This window comes from Leuciscus leuciscus (assembly GCF_965113295.1).
Source record: "Leuciscus leuciscus genome assembly, chromosome: 22".
Lineage (NCBI taxonomy): Eukaryota > Metazoa > Chordata > Actinopteri > Cypriniformes > Leuciscidae > Leuciscus > Leuciscus leuciscus.
In genome coordinates, this window is record NC_138746.1 from 10,363,037 (window position 1) to 10,385,702 (window position 22,666).

Below are 22,666 nucleotides of genomic sequence, written 5' to 3' on the forward strand. Positions count from 1 at the left end.
ATGGTTAGTTAAAGTTAGTTAATACATTAATGTTAACTAATGAACCTTATTGTTAAGTGTTATCGAATTGTTTATTTTATGAGACTTTAACAGCTCACTGAATGTAAGTATTATCAGTGAACAAAGATGTAAATTTAGGTGGGACATAAGATGTGAAACGGTCAAATGGACTAATGGAAATATTTTTGTAACAGTATACATCTTTATTATCACTTTTAATCAATATAATGCATCCTTGCTAATTTTATGATGCTTTTGTGTCCTTTTTTAAGGCTTGAAGCTCCATCTCTATTCAATGTATGGAAAAAGTAACCAGAACACTCTTCAAAAATGGCCTTTCATGTTCCACAGTCTTACGGGTGTGGAATCATGAGGGGAGTAAATCATGCCTATTTTTATTACTTGTTTTGACAATAAAAGGAACAGTTCACCAAGGATGTTTGTATGATGATGGTTACGTCAAACTTACAATTCCCTCTTAAGTTTGAGGGCTTCGTCAGCATTGTCATGGCGACAGCACATGTTGATGAGCATGGCATATGTGGCGGGAGTCATATCTGCTTCATACTGAGTTTTAAGCGCCAGAGCTTGCTCCAGTTTCTGATGAGAGAGCCAAAGTTGTGGGGAAAATCAATTACATATTGAATTACATCAATATACACAAATACCGATAAATGGTTTTGGATTTACATTTTTGTTTGCGAAAAGCAAGCTATTTCCTGTGAAAGTGTGAGACTTCCGATTCATTAGCCACTAGAGGTAAATTACTAGAACAATAAAGTGCAGTAAACTGTACAGATTTTTGAGCAACAAACCAGTGCGTTTATGATTAGGATAGAAAAATTAAAGTAATATAATAAATAAATACCACTTTGCAACATCAAGCAATTTTGAACAGTTAAAATAACTGGCTAACACAGGAAGCCTTGCACATTCAAGTTAAAAATGACCAATTAATTGGTTCATTTTATTCAAGTTGACCACTAAATTGACCACTATAAATGACTATAAAAACCAATCAGAACACTAGCAAATCTTGTGAATATTTATGAGAAGAATAGCCCTCACCTCCTCTGTACAAAGGAGAGCGATAATTTTTTTGAGGGTGGAACTGGCGGACTTGCCCTCAGCTGTCAGCTCTGCCAGGGTCTTCTCCAAGAACGAAAGTCTCCCCTCCAAACCCTGACACAAACATGAGGATATTTGACTAACACAGCTCACCTGATGTATTGAACACATTTGGTTGAGAAAAAAAAAGCGAGAAAAACTTACTCTAAGCAGTGCCACATCAGTCGCCATTCCATTTTCCTTTTTATCCACAAGAGCAAGGACATCCTGAAAGATAAGTTATGAACTCCTCTATTAACAGTACTATCACAGACCTGAATAAGACAATTAAACCTAGCTTTGTAAAGTTTTCGAAGAAAATATTAGAGGTGTTTGCTCATGCAAAACCGATTCACATGTATCTCCTTCAATGGGAGTCTAAGGGATTTTTTGGGCTACTTATTTTTGACTAAATTTGGATAGGACAGTAGCCCAAAGTGCAACTGCAACGTATGTCGCAGCCCTTGGCCACACGTCTAAGGCTCCGACTCTCTTTTTTTTTTTTTTATCCGCCAGACAAAAAAAATATCAGATATGACCATTAGTAACATTATTCTTGAAAACACCACTAATTATAAAATACCTTGATGAGCTCTGGAACATGGTAGGACTCCAGAATGTTCCTGATTCCTCTGAAGATATTCAGTGAGATGTTGATATTCTAAAAATAAAGCAAAGAACTTGACACCAAAATAAAGAATTAACGGAACTGACACACTAACGTGGGCCAGACAGCAAAGTTACTTCAAAATTAGTATTTTCATTTCTGATGACTAAAGTCTTTTTAAAATTTCCATTTAATGGTAAATAATCACAACTTTAGATGTGGAATTAAACATTTCATGTTCTTTGTGTTTTTTAGCTAGTTTTTAATTTTGCAAGCTAAATGCTCTGTGTACTAGCTTAACATAGCACTAATTGATTAGCTTGCTAGCTTAGCCTATACCTTCAATTATAAGTTTATACACTACTTTTAAAAAGTTTGGGTTTAGTTTTTAAAAGAAGTCCCTTTTGCTAACAAAGGCTACATTTTTTTGCTTAAAAAAAAAACTTAGTTTTGTGGAGACCATGATTTTTTTTGGTAAGTTCAAAAGAACAGCATTTATTTGAAACAGAAATCTTTTGTAACATTATAAAAAGTCTTCACGGTCACTTTCGATTGGTTTAATGCATCCTTACCGGGAAAAAATCGTATTGACCCCAAAATGAATGCTATTGTACATACAACGGCTACCCCCTGGGGTCCTAGACAGACTTGATTTAACAGGCAGACCAAACTGTTAATGACACGACTACGCTTGTGTGTTTGCAAATGTACCATTTTCTTAAGCAGGCTGAAATACTCCCTAAGCTTCTCTTCTTTGGATTGCACCTCCCCCTCGTTCATGGAATCGATCAGGTTGTAAAGTAGGTAGGCTACATTTTCTGCAAAAGGAGAGAAGAGCCAATTTGACACTTTCTGCTTGAAATAAACAAATCAATAGTTATATAAAAATCACAAAAGGAGCTTCCGCAGAACCAGAACAAAAATATTGCAATCCAGCAAATAAGCTCTTAAACTGCACATCTGTGTTGTGCTGACACAGCTTTGCTCCAGATTTGACCGAAGTCTGTTTTAACAAGTGGCTGGCAGCTGACAGCCTTACGCACACATTTGCGTTGTGCACAGTGATGGGATGAGACAGAGAGACCGTCTCTATCGCTCCCACCTGCTCGGACACCAGCGCGGAGGCCTGCTCCGGTGCAGCGAGACGACAGACACTCGCAGAAGCTCTGTTAACTCAGCGCAGAGTCAGCAAGCACACAGCACTCACACAAGCATGCACACGGCTACTTTTCAGACTGCATCAGACACACACACTTAATGCAAAGTACGGCTGTCAGGATAAACTCCATCACCGCCAGAAACCCAAAAGACACACACACGATACCGTCAGTGAAACCAGCTCGGAGGACATATAAGGCATAGAGATTTACTAGTGCAGCGTTTCCCAACCTCTTTGTCTTGTACTATGCATCCCCACAGCTCCAGAACTGGTATTACACTGGCTATCAGCAAGGATTATCATGAATATTATGGCAATTTAAAAAATAAAAAAAAGCCATTTGCGTAGCATATAAACTAATAATTTTTAGTACGCAATGCTATTCTCTAAGCAACTGTAAATCACATTTTTCTGAAACTTGTAAAATGAAGTGTCATTTTTTGAAAGATGTAAATATTGTACTATGAATTAATGTGTCATACAGCAGGAGTGCAGGAACATTTATTAACAGCCAATTATTTTAAACAAAGATGCATGTAGTTTAAGGGGTGTGAAAAACAGTACAAGCCACATACCAGAAGCTTCAGGGACAGCATTACTGAACCGGGCGTCTTTATATAGAAGCTCTGTGACCTGTAACAGCAGATTATGAGGTGACATTAACAAAGGTTCTATTCATTCGTTTTCCATAATCTCTCTCAAAATCTCTTGCTTCACTCTTACCTTTGCCATGATCTCCACATCATGAAACCTGCAGGGGGCAGTAGAGGATAAGAGAAGACTCACATTCAAGACAGAATATTTCAAATCTAACATCTGCCAGACAGTGATTTCAAGATCAAGAATTCATTTGGTGTGACAGGGCTTCATTTGACCAGTGAGAACATATAGCAGGGCAAACCTTTTGACCAATCAATCTCCACGATTTCTGTTCATTATTATTCCAGTTACCCATTTTTACTGCATAAGGAAAACAGTTATAAAGAGACTGCACTTGTCAAAATATTTAATAGCTATGCATAACTAGAAAATAATTATAAAATTTATATAAAAAAATAATGAGTCAAAAACAGCAGAAAGGCCATAGAATGTGCCAAATACTAAAAAGGTGGTAGATTAACATAACTTTGGTGCTTAAGCTAAAAAAAAAACATACCAAAGTTCAACAAAGGAGAGGATATCACACATAATAAAATATTTCTAACAAAAAATACTTTTACAGGCCAGATGCAGAAACAAAATGTTAAATATTAAGTTTAAATTAATTAAATGTAATTTGTCCAAAATTAAACAAGAATTTGATCTACTGTAAAGTGTAACAACACCAGACCGTTGTTGCCCTCTGCAGACATTTGTTATAATACACAAGGTACATAAGATAATTGTTTATATTATGTGTATTGTGCATTTTAACTGCTGTCCAATGAAACAACATGATTACTTGCTTTTAATACTTTATTTGAACCAAATATTATTGGTATTATGGTATTGCCTCATTGTTATTAAGCATTTCAAGTCATTTTAAAGGCTTTGGTATTTGCTTAGGTCTATTTTTATTACCACCCGAAAAATCGGATTACTCGAATAATCGTCAAAATGATCGACCGATTACTCGATAAAAATCATTAGCGACAGCCCTACATACCATTAAACTCAGATATATATTTATATCTTATGATCTTAAATAGCTCTGAAAACTTCTAGAGCCTCAGTGGTCGCATATGCAAATGCACATACATTATGAAATCAAGATGCAGTGCTGGTAGGGAATGTTGACGGCGGAGAGCAGGGAGACAAGGAATGAAAAAAGATTCAACATTGGTTAATGATTAAATTATCTAGTGACCTTGACTATTACAAGAGCAGGTCGCCAAGGAGACAGGGCCCCGACAACCCCCTCTACCCTTCTGACAACCCCAATTACAAACCTGACATCCATCGCTGCCGGCAACCTCCCTGCTCCTCTTTCACATCTAAATGCTTTGCTAAGTACAGAGGACAGCAGCATCTGCTACCCTACGGCCTCTGTGTTCAAATCAGAGTTAAAAACAAAGCTGGTCCTTAACTATTGTGCAGGATGGGATTGATTTTAGATCTAAGCTGAGTGAGTGCACTAAGTGATACCATGAGAAAATGATGTGATAAATAAAATACCATGACAGGTTTATGAGTATGTGTGAGCAATGAGGTGATTGTCTGGGGGAATTAGCCAAAAAACAAACGCTGCCAGCCAAGTTGATGGGTAAAATGCCAATGTGAGCACTTGTATCTCGCTATCAGTGGCAGTCAGGATAGTTAGTAGTCTTTCAGCATTGGACAGAGAGGCATCAGAAGCAAAACAACAAAAAGGACAAACTCTATTTGCATTCTTCCCATGCTGTAATTGGGCTAGAGATGACTGCGTCCATATGCATGAGATGACGAATGAGTGGCTGTCTAGCCAAAAGGCAGAACATTTACACGCACACAGAGTTTTTTTTTTTTCGTTACTCACCCTCTGAATCCAGAGATCAGACTGGATCTGAAAGCACTGAGGTCAATGGCTGGGAGAGCTGGTGAAGACACTGCAAGAGTGAGAATATGAGTGAAAGTCATGAAAGCAGAGACATTTCACCTCATTTATGATATTTTTTTTTTACATTGTAACTTAAGCTATTTTTTACTGCACTGAATGTTGATTCATTTGGACATTTTCCTCGCTTCATATTCATATTTATATAGTGTGTTTATGCATGTATGTATGCATGCAGTCTGTATGTTCCAGACCTAGGATTGGTTCCATCCGGACTGCGAGACAAGTTACAACAGTTGTACCATTTGTTGCAGTGTATCAAAACAACAGAGCTGTACACAACACAAGCACTCATATCAGTAATGATCTTTCAGCACTATATCCTTTAATATTTTTATCAAGCTTTAAATGTGCTTCTTTTAAGCCCTTTCTGTGTTTTGCTACTCTCCCCCACTAAAGACATAAAGCGCCCCATTATTGATAAAACGAGAGCTTCATTCAGATGATGCAGATATTTGAACAACACTAGCACAAACACGGTGGTGAGCAGCAAAAGAGATTGATACTTTCATTAAAATACGACTCCAGCCACTCAACTACAGCAAGCTTGTGAACAATTAATGACGTGGCACCTTTACACAAGAACATTTTTGTCTACATTTAGAATGATCATTTCAGCATGTTAAGAACATTTCATAAAAAACAAAGTTCTAATTGGGAAAATTATTTAGAGATGTCATAATTTCTGACTCGGATGGGCAAGTACTACAGCTGTCCACATATAAATGTATAGCAATTCCAAGACAGTACTGTCTGTACAGAGTCTGAACCTCTTGGAAATTTAACGGAACACCCCTGATTAAAAGGATTAATGGGGACAAAGCTGCTTGCAGTGTGTATGTTTGAGTGGCTATGTAGTCCTGATGGGCAGCAATTAGTCTCCAAGTGATGAACGCTATCATACAGAGTACACATCTAAAATAAAATCTCTACAGAGCTGTGTCACATACATATAATCTCATATAAGAGAGTGTGTGTGTGTGTGCGTGTGTGGAAAATGTACAGAGAGTGGTAGAGAGAAAAGGTCAATTTTCATAGAAGCTAATGCTTACACAGAGAGAGTAGCCCTGCGAAGTTTCCACGTGATGCTTCGGTTCGTAATTCTGCTGCAATCAAGCTATCTGTTGCCAGGTCAATACCGGCCTCCTGCAATTATCAACCCAAATTAGAGTGTTTCAGAACAGTCACAACAAACCATACGCATATCCAGCATAATTACCTTAAAAGAAGTGTGGGCACTGTCCACTGATGGGAAAGACGGCAGAATATAGTTACTAAAAGTATCAACGTCTGCCGGGACGCCCAGTTCTTGCATGCCTCTTAGAGCTTCCATAAGATCTGAAAGGAAACAAAAAGTGATTTATTTAGACATGTGCACCAATATTCATGCCACACAATAGTCGCGTCTGCACCTAAAAAAGTTCAAGGATGGCCCACTGAACGTTGGCTGAAAGACTGATGCATACGGGACACACAATTGGAATCATTTCAGGACTTTTTTTTTTGTGTGTGTGTGTCTGTGTGTGTTTCTTTAATGGTCCGCCAGGGAGCAAATCCACCATGATGCCAAACCCCCTCATGGGAAAAAAAAGCTGTCGTGTTCACAATTGTGACAATTAGCACTTATCAAGATCAACTAAAAAATGCTTGGTTTGTACACTGCAAAATATACTTTTCTTCCTTAGATTTTTGTTGTTGTTGCCTTGTTTCCGGTCTAAATATCTAAACATTCTTAAATCAAGAAGCATTCTCTAGACAAGTTAAAAATTATTGTCTTGTTTTCAGAAAAATAAGTTAGAGTTATTTAAAGTTAATTAGAGTTATTGCTTGAAAAAAGCTAAATAATCTGCCAATGGGGTAAGAAAAATAACCTTGTTTTCTGTTTGAAATAAGATTATTTTGCTTACCCCATTGGCATTTAGCTTGTCAGCTGTCCACGACAGTCCTAAACCTGCCAAGGTACCAACACAATAACACACTCAGCAAAATATTGTCATCGATAAAAAGATTCTTTCCCGTTATGTGGAAGAGAAATAAGCACAAGCCATTTTTTCATAAGGACAGGACTAATGCTGTATTGGTTAGCTTCTTGGATTTATAAAATTTTTTAGACCAGCAACATGATTTAAAGCCCAAGGCTGTTTACAATTCACTCAACCAGATTTTATACAGAAAGCAGTTATAAAAATAAAAATCTGATAATTAGATTTTCATCACATCCGTCTTCCTATGGCATGGCCTGGAGGAACACCCCCTTCAGGCAGAGGATTCAGGCCTCTACCCGGCTCTCCAGCAGGACCCTTCACTCCCGCCTAAAGCACCACATGCATATGGAATAGTCTCTCGACCTACTCGGGCAAACGTTTGTGTGTGAGGGAACACGTGAACCAGCGATTTGTGTTCTGTTTACTCTTCACCTTGGTCCTTAGCACTCTGTATCTAAATGCTCAGGGGACACCTACACACCTGAATAAAAGATAAGAGCTGCTTTTATCTGCCATTAAAACCTGCATCTGGCGCCAGGAGCGGACGACCACCGGTGTGCGAGAGCATTAGCCAGGTAAAGCACCTGGAGGCTCTATCCATCCACCCATCTCTCCATTTCATTCTCATCTATGCATCTTTCTCCATTCATCCTTTCTTGCAATTCAGTAGCTCTTTGCTTTCAAGCAAACGTAAACAGTTGACCAGACACTCTTCTCAATGGAGCCTGAGAGCCGTCTGTCTATTCATTCTTTCATTTTTATGAGAGGAGCACACCTGTTTTGCTGTTAAATAATCCATCAATCCATTTGTCAGCCATAAAAGATGGCTCATACAGCGCAGGCCGATAGGTTGCATGTGAATGGGGATGCAAAATGGATAGCCAGTCACATCACTTGCCGATTCAAGACTTCTCTCAATTCAGAAAGTGTGTGAGAAAGCTTTTATGGAACAAATCCGGTTCAATGAATTCTCGGGCGACCTCCAGATTTCTGTTTGCTACATCACTGGGTTTGATGATTGTGGGAAGTAACCAAGTCTGCAGTCTCTTACTTAAGGGGCACTAAAGGGGCACTAAAGGGGAGAGAGGTCAGGGTTCAAACTGTCAACAGAGCTGCATCTCCAAACAAGCTAAATTCTAAAATTAAATGGATTTAAAAAGTGAATAGTATATCTTGCTAAAAGCAAAACTTGGGAGTGTGCTTGGGTCTGTCAAAAAAGTACATTACAGCTCAAAAGTTTGAGCTCAAAAATAATAATAATCTTGCATCAAATTGATTAAAAGTGACCGTAAAGACATTTATAATGCTACAAAATATTTATATTTCAAATAAATGTTGTCTTTTGAACTTTCTACTTACCACAGAATCCTGAAAAAAGAGTTTGCAGTTGTTGTTGTTTTTTTTACATTGATAATAAGAACTCCAAATCAGCATATTAGACTGATTTCTGACGGATCATGTGGAACTGAAGACTGGAGTAATGATGCTGAAAATTCAGCTTTATCATCACAGGGATAAAATTACATTTAAAATATTCAAATAGAAAATTATTAAATCAAAAATAAAATAAAATACTGAACTTTATCAAATAATTGCAGCCTTGGTGAGCCTTAAAGGAGAACTCGGTAACTCTAGCGAACTCTAGTCACTTCTTCGCTGATTTTCCCTTTTGTTGTCGTATGTTTTCCCCACGAGCTCCCCCTACAGCTGTGGGGGGGGGGCGTATATTTCACAACACAGTCGTAAAAAACTCATTTGCGGCGGCCTCCTCCCCCTCTCTACCGCTGCTCATGTGCGTTTGTTTTGATCGGAGCAAGCCAACTGTATCGCGTGGAGCTATGTCTACCGAGGTGGGTAATCTGGTAATACATCATACATGCGTGTGTGTTTATGTCGAATTGCCGTAAAGCAATTTGTGTTTCGCGCTCGTTCTCGTTCTAGTTCTCGCTTCTCACGAGACTTCCAATTTCTAACTTGCCGGGACGGTAGTGTTGCAAGTTGCAAGGTTGGTTTTCCGCCTGGGAACGCTGGGGGGAGCGGGGAAAGTCACCAATATCACCAGAACAGGTTATTTAACCATCCAAATGATTTCTAGACAGTTTTATTAAGTTAAAAAAGTTACCAAGTTCTCCTTTAAAGACTTTTCAAAACCCCACACACACACACACAACTCCACAGATGTCCATAGGACAACAACACTTTTTCTCTGTATCCTTGCAGCAGATCTGCGTTTCTCTGGATAACACATTTTATAAGCTTTTTGAGTTCTCAGCTGGTAAAAATAAAATCATATGTACACTGTTTTGGATGTTCGGTATGTTCCGTTGCCAAATATACGTCATTACATTTTTTTGTATCTTTATGTTTGGTGTTAAAAAAAAAAAAAAAAAAAAAAAAAAAAAAAAAAAAAAAAAAAAAAAAAAAAAAAAAAAAGAGTATGAACGCTAAGCAAACCAGGACTACATGTATCATTTTCTTTTTTGGTCCGGACCAAATGAAAAGAACCAAACTACCACTGTGATCACACAAATTAAGTCAACCAATGTACCACATGGTGAAGCCATTGCAGTGTTGCTGTTTTATGTAATCCAGAAAAAAAAGAAAAAAGAAACAAGTGTCAGTGGAGTGGAGGTACCAACAAAACACAGATCTACAACACACATTATACAGGAACATTTAAATTAGTTTTTAAGTTTTTAAATGTTGTTTATATGTCTGTGTGGTGTTTTTAATGTGCTTTAAGACAAACCATGTGCAAATTCATAAGTCAACACCATTGCTGAGTATTCTCTCTTTAAAACTGAAGTGAACCAAAAGCCAGTTTCAAAAAATCGTGGTTTGAAATCGCTGGTGTTTCTTACGTCACAAACTACCTTGTCACCAATCACATCAACGTGCCGGCGGGCTTTAGCATATCATTAACAGCGATCTAGCAGGTGAGTCCAGGTTATCCCGGTATATTTTTCTGTTGATATGAAAAATTGTGTAGATTAACCAATATAGCGGGTGTATGACATATATTACGATGTTATGATGAACTATAGGCCTTTCTCCACTGACGTTCTGAGTTGTTCAAAGAATTCAGAATCCAAAGTTTTAAAGAGCGATACCATTGTGCAGCTTTTACCTTAAAAAGTTTAGCGAGTGGATCTCTGATCTAGTGTGATTGAGTGGAGGCGGGGCTAATTAGCATATTCATGGTACCACGCATACTAAATGAAGCAAAGTTGTAGAGTTATATTCAAGCTATTTTAAGGCATGAAGACATTTTTCCACAGGAAAAAACATTTAAACGTCATTTTGGTGATCAAAGATGAGTTTTAAGGGATACAATTATTGACTACATGGGGACTTTAAAATATGAGCGCAGAAAAAAAAGTTTGTGCACCTTGATGTACTTTAAAAATTATAACCCTATGACAACAAACTCACAAAAATCTAATCATTAGAGATTACTAATAACTATCATGAACAAATCAAATGCATTTTTATAAATTATTCTTTGAAAAACGTATAAGCATAGAAACTTTCCTGAGCTAAAGGTCTAATAATATATTCTCCACTGTACTGCGATTTCACGCATAATACAGTGCAGTGATTGGATTTAAGGAGTTTATTCTCATGATGAATAATGCAAAGAAAAGCTCAAAAACGCATGACATAGACGAGTACTCTCCAACCACAATAGCCAATCGACACTCCGAATTTACACATCTCATTTTATGACTGGTTCAACTTTGCTTTTTAAACAAGATAAACGAAATGGGTCCAATAAACAACAACAAAGTAACCATTTTTCACTTAATAATAAACAAAGAGTGTTTTAGGGTTTCATGACCCTTTATAAAAGGACCCAGCATCCGATAGGATGCAAAGTGAATGGCAAAAAGATATTAAAAAAAAAGAATTTTCAGAAATGTGACTAGTGCAAAGAGCATTTAAGATGCAGATGTAAAAGCTTGTTGTGTGCTACGTGAGGGGCTGAGGCATTATTCTCGCGCCATGTCACAAGCAATGAGCTGCATTGCTTCTTGAAACTGTCAAGCACCGCTCGCTCGCGGCTGCCAAGACAAAGCTAGCATATGTTTTTTCAAACTCGCCAGCCCAAATCCACACCTCATCAAAATGCATACTTTTCCCCCTCTCCACACTCGTGAACGGGTGGATGGAATACCGGTGGGTGGAAAGGGGGATGGGCGTCTGCCCGCTGGTGACACCTGTGGACAGAATGCGACATGGCGCTAAATATTTCATGGCCGTGCACAGCGGCGCACGTAATTGAAAGTGAATTCCCTCAAAGCGCTCGCATTTACATGAGAACCAGTCACAACAAATTCTGTCATGTAACCTTCACGTAGTGCAGATTTCAACACTGAGCAAACAAAAAAAACTGTACAGGAACATAAAGGTGAGAGTGATCCTGCATGTTTCATGAAGGTTATTGGATTAAAAAAAGAAAAGAAATGAGATGTTTTTATTCTCGCTGCTGTAGTTGCAGTAAGATTTATCTGGACATGCTCTTTTGTAACTGCATTTATTTGTAACTCTGTTCAAAATAATTTAACCAAATATCTAAATTGACAGACTTTTTATTGAGGTGTCAAGAGATAATAATTTTTTTGTATTATACAAAAAAAGCCCACTTTAACTCAGACTTTTCACGATCCAATTCAATCCCGATGTATAAAACCAATCAGAAACACGTTAGATTATGGAAGTAAAATTGGTTGCAACATTCACAATAATGACTGATTAAGAATGAGGCAGGAAGCTCAGGACTCACCAGGAATATTCTTGTCTTTCTGGTGATGAGAAAACAGGGGCCAGAAGTAGTGGGGTCTGAGAGGCAAGCCCTCCTCCTTCATCCTCCTCATGAGCGCAACAGCCATAGCTAGAAAGTTACAAAGAACAGCATATTAACACAAATCGAGCTGTGCAATTATCAGATACATGGGTGGGCGTGGGCGATATGATCAAAATCTTAAATCATATATAGCGGTTAATCGTGTCTGCCGGAATATCGCCCACCCCTAATCAAATAAACTAACAATAAAGAGAAAGAGATCTTAAAAATGGGTCCAGAAATACAACAATGTGAGATTTATTTCAATTAACACAGGATAATTTTAATCTGGTTAACATAATCCTGGGTTTTAATGTTTCGACATTACAAAACCCTTTTTTATCATTCTTATTTGGTCAATAACTTGGATTTATTTATTTTTTTCACATTTTTTTTTTCATATCAGCAGATGGATATCTTCACAGCAAGATAAAAATGTTTTAAGACAGAAATAGACAAATAAACTTGAATATACTAATCTTAAATTAAAAGCCTGGGGTTTAAAAAAACAATACGAAGGATTAGTAGTCTTTTCGAATTTTAAATCTACTTCATTGTACTCACTGGTCTTCTTGCCTTCCAGGGCACACTGAAGGGTGAACTGCAGTGGCGATGAGTGCAGACCTGAATCTTTAAGATCTTTGCAAAACCCAGCTATGTTCTCCACAGACTGCAAGACACAAACACACAAATTAACAACATTTACAAAAATGTACTACATTTTACTAAAGTTTACTAAAATTAAAAAAAATTCGTCATATAGGACCACTTAATAAACACTCTTAAAATTGTTTAGATTCGGGTCCCTCACCTTGTCCATATTGACACAGTGGCGAAGAAAGAAGTTTCCCAAGTCTGGGGAATCATTGGTCTGCGAGTCTGCCAGCAGGCCGGTGAAGCTCTTCAACACAGAAAACGCTGTCTCTTCATGTCCGTGAGTAATCAGACTCAAGCAGAGGTTCATAGCGTCTGAGGAAATTTAAATGAATTGATGCATCAGTTTCAAAATAAAAAAATATATCAATCATTAATAACTTTCCCAAAATCCCATAACTTCATCTCAATGCATCAATATTGTATGCATTCCATTTCTCTAATTGGTTTGGGTTCATATTTAAAATAGAATACTGCTATGAATACATATGGGACCATTATGGCTCACTATGGGCCACTTTGGTAATTGCTTAAGGCAAAATTCAAAGCTAATGGTCCCATATTCCCTTCGCTTCCATGACATGACACAGCAGTCAGCGGGCACACCTGGCACATATCCCCTCTCGTGACGCATGCGCTCCACAATCTCGGGCACATACTGCTGATGGCCGGCCTTAGTCAGACTGAAAACCACCTGCATCAAATCTCTGTCCATCAGATGGATATCTACATTCTCCATCGTCTCTAGAGTCTAAAGGAGACAAAAGATATGACATAAGATATGAAAGGGCTATATTATTAACTAAAAACAATGAAAGGAAAAAGGAAAATCTATTTATGTAGTATAGAAACCCATGAATACGTTAAATAAAAAAATAAAAGATGGGAAATTTATACACAACCGTTCAAAAGTTTGGGGTCAGTACTTAAAAAAAAATATATATTATACTTTTATTCAGCAAGGACACATTAAATTGATCAATAGTGACAGTAAAGACATTTATAATGTTACAAAGATTTCTATTTCAAATAAAAAAACTGTTCTTTTTAACCTGAGTTTAACTGAGAAAAACATTAAGCAGCACAACTATTTTTAACATTGATAATGATGAGAAATGTTTCTTGAGCTCTAAATCAGCATATTAAAACAATATCTGAATGATTCAAAAAATCTTACAGACCACAAACTTTTGAATGGTAGCCCATTTTAAATATTATATTATAAAAATATATATAAAAATATTTTATTATATTATGAGAAAATAAAAATAATTTATTTTACATTGGCGTAGGTGGGGCCAAAATATTGAGATGACATGACCAGCCAAATACAACTTAATCATCCTATTATCGGATAAACCTTAAAAATATAAATATAAAAGATATATCAATATAAATTGCATTACAAGCTGCATAATTTTAAGCAGTGACCCAACAATACATAATTTCAATCATTTGAAAAATTAACCATTATTAACAAATTTCTTAATCAGTCCATTTCATCTCTAATAATCACAGACCTGTTTAATTTTGGCAATATCGCCTTTCTCAGCGTACACGTTGAGGAGAGACAGGTACGTGTCTGGGCCAGGCTCAATCCCTGCCCCTTTCATGACTGATAGGATGCCTTCAGCACTGTCAATGTCCCTGCACAGACACAAGTTACTCAACACACGTGTGCCAAACACAAAGAAAAGGCAAGTCAATGGTACGGTCCACTTACCCTGCCCGGGCATGGCCTGTCACTAGGGAGTTGAACACGGCCTCTGTGATGGGCAAGTCTTTGCTCTTCATAAAGCCCAGGATTGTACTGCAAGAAGTTATGATATAAGCATCGTTTCTTCTCAATCTTTTCTTGTGATAGCAGAGTAAATAATATTTCAATTTTTTTTCAAGATTTACACCATAAGGATAAACTCATTTGCTGAAAACTCACCTTGCACCTTCAATGTCACCATCCTCACAGTATGCTGCAATGAGTCTCTGATAGGTCACCTAGACAGTCATAATATATAACAAATACAAATAAACATGGTATCCAATTAAATTCCCTAGTTTGCATCAGTGATTGACAAAATAATTTTTTTCCATTGTTTTTTGCAGCTTGTGTCAGTTTCAAAGTCAATAGATTATTTTTGTAGAGAATTTTGAGTAAATATCATTTAAAATAATTGTTAATTTCATACAAGTATTTTTTCTCTCATTAAAGTTGCGATATAGCGGATGTTAGGGATATCGCGAGTCAAATCTCAAAGATCTGTATCGGGGCCGATTAAACATTTTTTAACTATCGGTCTTGGCTATCCTAAGCCTGTCAGCTTTCACGCATGTGTCATGCAGTAGGTGGCAGTATGCACTTCAAGTGGGTTTGCCACCCGCCATTAAAAGGAAAAAAAGAAAAGAAGCTGAAACGTGCAAGCGTGACGCTCGAGAACCAATGAGGTCAGTCCTAGTGCATCACGGACGTTCAAGTTTCTGTGTTTGTGATTTTATGTGCTCTTTTGTAACAAATCACTCAAAAGTCGTTAACATACCGTTTATTTCTATCTGCCGTCAGACTGTCTGAGACATCATTGTCATAATGCATTGCTATGGCTAAACATATATATTTGTATGGCTAATATATATGCAGAAATACAATTTTTTTCCCTCTCACCATATCTGCCCCTATTACAAGATGTAAAATAAGTATCTGATATCCATAGAGTGTGTGAAGTTTTAGCTCAAAATACCCTACAGATAATTTTTTATATCATGTTAAAATTGCCACTTTTGGGAAGTGAGCAAAAGCATGCTGTTTTACGTGTCTTTTTTTCAAGACGAGGGCGGAGCTTCAAGAGCTCATCAAAACAAGACAATCTCAGGCACTGAACATGTCAGAAACTGTCAGTAGCAGTGTTCAGTTCGAACCGGAGTCGGACAATGATGCCAACAGAGCCAGAGAATATGTGCTGTATGGAGATAGAACAGGTATAGTTTTGTTTAATTAGTAGGGGTCGACCGATTAATCAGCCGATTTTTTGCATTTTTTAACATAATCGGCATCGGCCAATATCCAGTATATCAAGCCGATTATTAGGCAGGCGCATCTGTGGGCAGCCTAGTGTTGTTGTTGTTGTGGAACACATGTTTGACGCACACTGCGCCTAGAGTCATTCTCCAGCAGAGTGAGCAGACCTCATCCAGTGCCTAAGGAATGAGCTAAGTTCCTTGGAGAAAACTCCTTTATTTTTAATTAAAACCTTTTGATATGTTACTGCCAACTTCGAGAAAAAATATGAATAGGCGACATGACGTTTGGCTACTTTGGATATTGATAGCGTAGTTGAGGTTGCATTAGCACAGCAGAAGGGTTGCTATCATGTCACAATAAGTAAGCAAGAATTGTGCAATTACAGACAGAGAATCTGAGACTTTTATTTGTTCTGTTTAGTGTGTCTTATATTTGAGAGGGTTGTCACTCAATGCAGAGAAATAAGTAATACAAAAGTGACCAACGCACTAAAGGACTGGCTTCTGCTAGCGCCGTCATTGCTAGGGTTGGGTAGCTACAGTCAGACCCGGTGCTAATACGGCACTGGTGCCTTAACGACCGTTATTTACCGGGCCGAATATCAATGCGGATTTCTGTGCTTCATTTCGGTGCTGCTGTTATGCCTGTGCTTCTCTTGGATGCTCTGAAAACGGACGTTAGAAACGTGACGCTAGTCAGCAGTTAACTTTAGCATACCGTTAGCTAGTAGCTGGATTAAACACTGTTAAAATGCTGGCCAAACAGTGTAATGTGTGACTGTATTTCACTGTAGACTAGGGGTGGAACGGTACATGTATTCGTATTGAACCGAAACGGTACGGGCGTCACGGTTCGGTGTATAAATTTACACGGAGAATACATGGTATAAAAATAAATACAACTCGCGTGCAAATTAATTAATGTAATGCGGAACTACTGTTAGATACGCGGGTTCTTTGGGGACACCTAATCTGTAGCTCCGATTTAGCTCTGAAGCAGGCTGCGATGTAAAGATTGCAATGCTGGAATATGGTGTGCATGTATGGTGTGTGAGGGAGAGAGAGAGGGAGAGAGGCTCGGGAGAGGGGTGCGGGCGCGATCGAAAAGTCGCGTGTGTTTAAAGTCGCAAAGTGTTTACTTATATTTGTGTGTGTGTGTGAGGCGCAGATGCGATCGAACAGTGGAAACATAAAAACATACACCATTTTGTTTATACAAGACATCATTCAAACTGCAAAGTGTTTAAGTTACTGTTAATTAAAATTAAGGAAAACAAATATATTAATCTGAAATGTAGCAAATTAATTTTCAATTAATTCAGGTACAATTACCAAACATATCTCAAGGTCTTTTTGTCTTTTGTACAAGTGCAGATTGGTCAAGTGTTCAATAAATGTTTTTGTTGAGAAATCTTGTCTATCTTAAGTAATTATTTGTGTTACATTTTATCTTTCAAATAGAGGTTAAAAACAAGCGCATAATCGGCCAAATATCGGCCAAAATAAATCGGCAGCATTAATCGGCCATCGGCCGACCCGGATTTCAAAAGATCGGCATCGGCCTGAAAAAACCCATATTGGTCGACCTCTATTAATTAGTTATAAACTACATTGTCATCTTGCTTTAATCCACTATTAGTACACGCCTGTTGTAGTGGACCCTGTCTGATTGATGGCAAAAACTTTACTGATGAGTTTATTGTACATCACACATAAGATGAAGCAAGCAGCATTCACTCCAGAAAACGACTGTAAGAGCTGAATGCACAGCACAAGAAGTGCGCATTCAAATCTTATCCGTTCATTATCCGTTGAATTGATTATCATCAAAATTCACAGAGAATTACACAAAAACACTCATTACAACAGTAAACAAATATTTACAGACCTTGCCTATACAAGGGGTGCTTAATAAACTGGTAAGCTTTATATCCGTAAAACAACTCTGATGAACTGTAGTGCGTGCTCTCCCTTTCATTACAGTCTTCTCCGGAGACTATAAACTGGATCACAAACAGTTGGTACTGATCCATCCTTGAGTAACAACTTTTAAGCAAAACCTGTGTTTTGTATTGTCCTTTTGTATTGACCATCGTTCACGACCATCGTTCACAGTCAGGTGTAAAATGATTCGCGCAGACATAAAACAAATTTAGGTATATGGGGGCACATTCACTTCAAAAATAAAACTAATCCACTGCGTCTTCAGTGGCTCTGATGTGAGGAGTACATGAAGACTCTTACATCCAACAACAAAACCCCTGAGTTGCTTACGAGACATTCTTGTCGCTACAGCTGCTGGAGAAAATGGCCGAAAGTGCACAGCTCGCGCAGAGATAAAATGGCATTATTCTTATTCAGATAGCTAGCTACCTATGTAGAAACTGGCTGCAAATTGAAACAGCTCACTACACTTGATGACACGGTTTCAGACTCATACAGCCCATATCAAACTGGCTGCGTGTTTTCTTTTCAGCTTTTCTGAGCTGGCAGACAAGCCAGAAAATTTCATCCAATGTCCCCTTTAACTCAAATATTTCCCCCGAATATTGTTTACTTATACTTAAAATTATACTCACTCTGTTTGGCTGAACATTAGCAGCTTCCATTTTAGCAAGGAAGTCGGTGGGAGAGAATTTGAACTCATTCTGCAGGTACGTCTTGAGCAGGGCATTGTAATGGCTCACATCATAGGTGGAGCCTGCAATTAACAGCAATATGAAAGTTCAAATCCCAGGTTTAGAGGTACAACCAGTAACTGTTCAAGGGTCTTTAACTCATACCAAGTTCTTGAAGCTTATCCCAGATCCGTTGTGCCAGCTCTGTGCGCTCAGTCAGGGGAACCTCAGGAAGAAGTGAGCCACAGCTTCTCAGCAGCAACAGGGCTTGATTTCCACTTGGATATCCTATTTGGAGTGATTTTAGAGATATGACATGCAGAACAGGTAGAGATTTATATATGGAAATGGATCCAGGAAAGATCCTCAAGCAAAGAGACAAGTACCTGTTCTGCAGATGTCATGGAAGATGCGCAGCAGCAGTGTTTTGGTGACCCTGCCTGTCCTTCGGACTGAGCTGTCTAGTTTCGCCAGAGCCCAGTCAAACTGCTGAGCCTGCTTGGAACGGACTGCCACGCTGGGCTCATCCCTCACCAGCCCACTCTGCTCCGGGACAACTCCATACCGACGACAACTCACACAGGGCAAGGCTGATCTGTATGAGAATAAACTGCAGAAGAAGTGCTGCAATAAGTATACAGCCTTAGCATTACAAGAAATGTATATGTTAAGGTGCTTACTACGAAAACAACTTGTATGAGATTAATTGAACGAATTAAAGAAATTGAACAATTTATGATTGATTTATACAATGATTTCTGATTAACCCCACATTTATGATGAAAACCTGTCCTTGTTTCATGTCTAAGTAGGGGTGGGCTTTTTATCATCTATAATATCATAATTGTTGTTTTAGTAATGTGCAAGCTGACACAATCAAGATGTAGCCTATGAATGTCTTAAAAATGAGAAGAAAAAAGAAAGAAAAGAAAACCATAGCAGAACTGTCAATGAACAACATAGCAGTGTTTAGTTACTGAATGAATCTGCTTTTTTAAACTTATCATTTCAGTGAGTGATTCAATGACCCATTCATAGTCATCAGTCACTGAAGGAACCAGCCATTTGAACTAATTGTCTGAAAAAATTATTCAATGATTCACTCATTAAAACTTAAACATTATAAATATGGAACTAAAATCTCTCTTTTTAATTTAATTTAATATATTTATGCAATTATAATTGCAGTGAAATTATATTCATGTCATCTCTGAGCCACATTAAACAATCTGTGTAAATTCACCTAAATCCCACTTCAGATGCAAAAATGGATTTGGTTGATGCTAGCTTAACTTGATTGGTTACGGTTAATTAAATGTATTTATTAAATGTATGAGTTTGACATGAAAATTTTGATTAAATTAGAAAAATGCCCTTATAAATGCTAAAAATGTCCCCGGAAAACAATTTAGGAGGCCAAATATGTTAATGCTGAGCCTAGGAACCAACACAAAAATACAAAAAAAAAAATATAGGCTAGCCCCCCCCCCACCGGGAACTCAACCTTATCCTTATAAGGATTTATGGAAAAGAAAAATTTAGGCTTAAGTATTTTATGTAGATTTGAGTGAACCACCATAGACGGTGCGGGTCAGAGTTTAGCTATTAGGTCATTGTGTCCCTAAACAGAGTAACTAACATGCCAGAAACTAACAGATTAAAAATTGGCCAATAAAACGTGCAGTATCCTCAGATGGCTTAAAATGACCTTGACGTGTTGACCCTTGAATTTTGACCCATGCTAACATACAGTTCTCAGCAACAATAGTATTAGCCTAAAATAACGTTACACAACTAGAGTTATATGGACATATCCATTATCATAACTTTTAGTAGGATTAATGTCTATTTTATTAGACTGATTGTGATGCTTTATGAAATATTCTTTGTTTCCAAATAAGACTGTATATAAAATAATTTGATTTATAAATGTTATAAGCATTATAAAGAAGCTGAAAAAATGGTAATGCTACATTCATATTTTCTGCAATGATATTCATGGTTGACACATTGCAGGTTATGAGAGCTTATGCAAGGAAGCCATTTCTCTCATGCAACATCATTATAGGACCAAATGACTATATTTAGAAATGTTCGTAAATTTTTAGTTAAGTAACCTGCATTGAGCACATTATCAATGCGTTATAGTACAGTTAGAGGAGTGATCACCTCTCAATGACAACTGCATGATCTAAACACGCATGGCACATGTATACCTGTTAACATTTAACCTTCCCGGGACTGTCTGACGCACACAAAACCCTATACGTGGAGTCCCGACCGCTCCGCTGTAAAGACGACCAGACGACGGTGCATGTCTGCTGTTTCCTAAGACCTGAAGCAATGAAGCCGATGAATATTTGAGAAGCCGGGCTGATCTTAAGAGCGCAGCCATGTTTAGCTTGCAGAGAGAGAAGAGCGAAGGACATCCGTACCACGTGACAGGCCAGAGAGCAACGGGAGAGACCATTGTATTCATAGGGGGGTTCAGCACCCTCAAACTCATAATTTTTCTTCAAACAGCCAATTTTACCCAGATGTAGTTGTTTAGCAGCTGTTTGGTAATTCTAGCAATAATACGCAGGTTACAAAATATACAATGTTACAAAATACAGCAAAAACCTTATACGCATTATAAAAAAGCTGAAAAAATGGTAATGCTACATTCATATTTTCTGCAATGATATTCATGGTTGACACATTGCAGGTTATGAGCTTATGCAAGGAAGCCATTTCTCTCATGCAACATCATTATAGGACCAAATGACTATATTTAGAAATGTTCGTTAATTTTTAGTTAAGTAACCTACATTGAGCACATTATATACATAGCCTATATTTATATATATAATAATATTTTAAAAAAGCTATTATAATAGCTTTATAGCAAAATACTTCAATACACTTTAGCTGGATATAAAATTTGAGTGTTATGTTTGTTTATAAAATTGTATATCCTGCTAAAGTATAGGCCTATGTGTGTGTGTGTGTGTGTGTGTGTGTGTGTGTGTGTGTGTGTGTGTGTGTGTGTGTGTGTGTGTGTGTGTGTGTGTGTGTGTGTGTGTATCTGTTTGTTTGCACATTTGTACAGTGTGGTATTTATAGCCTATACTATAATAATATTTGTTCATATTTGGATTTAATTTAAATTTTTACTCTTTTTTTTAAGTTGTAGTTTTTATTTCAGTAATTTTGTTCTATGATGATTTTTATTAGTTTTTTTATATATATATATATTTCTATTTAGCTTTAATTATTTTTTATTTTATTTCATGGTAATTTTAGTACTTCAGTTTAAGTTAACTTAAACGTATATATTTGTTAGGTGCCAAAGCAACATTTCTAATTTTTGGTTAAGTTTTTTAAATTTCAGTTTTTCATCTAATATGTTATTTTATTTCAAATACTGAAAATGATTTAATAGTTTTTGTTTAAATTTACAATAACAACCCTGGCAACACGTAAAAATTACATACAAGATTATTATTAAGCAAAAACAAGCACAGAATAAAAACTGTGCTTTGCCTTCAATATTTTGAAAACTTAGTGTGTCACAAACAAATGCAATTTTTATAATTTTTTTGTTATTCAATTTCCTGATCTTGTTTTATGACTGTACCCATTCCTGATTATACTGTCCTCATGAGTAAAACTTAAATTTCAGTTATGTAGCCTATGTGTTGGATTAATCTTGTCGTGTGCTTTTAGCTTGACACATTGTTTACAAGCATACTGAAGCGGGAAGCTGATTGGTGGCAGCTTGAGGTCAGTTTTGGAAAAGGTCAGCTAGGTGGGGTGTTGTCAAGCACGGACTAATGCCCACTGGGCCACTCAGTCTCGTGCCGGGCATCAGGGGCCAGGGGGCCCCAATTTGTCAGACGTGTGCCATGCCAAACTCATTTCCATGGCTGACACACACTGCAAGCCACCCGCACAGCAGTACACACTACACAGCTGACAGGTGACAGTGAACAGGCATTGCCTGCCAGGCATGTTGTTTCACCCGTTTGAGAGTCCATCCCTGCCTGGATCTCACTCTGTCAACCCCTGTCTGCCGAGCCCACCCACAGTGGGGTGATGTTCGGGTTGGGACGATGCTGAGTTGCTTT

At 37.6% G+C, this 22,666-nt stretch overlaps 1 protein-coding gene across 1 annotated transcript in view; it reads right to left on the minus strand.

Moving 5' to 3' along the window:
• The window catches only part of lrpprc (leucine-rich pentatricopeptide repeat containing), a 63,529-nt gene extending 42,546 nt beyond the window's left edge, over positions 1 to 20,983 (minus strand). Inside the window, exons 1-21 of the mRNA XM_082154235.1 lie at positions 20,774 to 20,983; positions 18,944 to 19,167; positions 18,723 to 18,845; positions 18,519 to 18,640; positions 14,864 to 14,922; positions 14,651 to 14,737; positions 14,448 to 14,574; positions 13,534 to 13,678; positions 13,085 to 13,242; positions 12,838 to 12,943; positions 12,214 to 12,321; positions 6,665 to 6,783; positions 6,498 to 6,591; positions 5,368 to 5,437; positions 3,597 to 3,624; positions 3,449 to 3,506; positions 2,426 to 2,532; positions 1,691 to 1,768; positions 1,273 to 1,335; positions 1,069 to 1,182; positions 470 to 600 (exon numbers count right to left, since the gene is read on the minus strand). Coding sequence (XP_082010361.1) covers positions 470 to 600; positions 1,069 to 1,182; positions 1,273 to 1,335; positions 1,691 to 1,768; positions 2,426 to 2,532; positions 3,449 to 3,506; positions 3,597 to 3,624; positions 5,368 to 5,437; positions 6,498 to 6,591; positions 6,665 to 6,783; positions 12,214 to 12,321; positions 12,838 to 12,943; positions 13,085 to 13,242; positions 13,534 to 13,678; positions 14,448 to 14,574; positions 14,651 to 14,737; positions 14,864 to 14,922; positions 18,519 to 18,640; positions 18,723 to 18,845; positions 18,944 to 19,167; positions 20,774 to 20,952 — 2,300 coding nt within the window. The 5' untranslated portion in view covers positions 20,953 to 20,983. The remainder of the gene's footprint in view (positions 1 to 469; positions 601 to 1,068; positions 1,183 to 1,272; positions 1,336 to 1,690; positions 1,769 to 2,425; positions 2,533 to 3,448; positions 3,507 to 3,596; positions 3,625 to 5,367; positions 5,438 to 6,497; positions 6,592 to 6,664; positions 6,784 to 12,213; positions 12,322 to 12,837; positions 12,944 to 13,084; positions 13,243 to 13,533; positions 13,679 to 14,447; positions 14,575 to 14,650; positions 14,738 to 14,863; positions 14,923 to 18,518; positions 18,641 to 18,722; positions 18,846 to 18,943; positions 19,168 to 20,773) is intronic.
• Between the last annotated feature and the right edge of the window lie 1,683 nt (positions 20,984 to 22,666).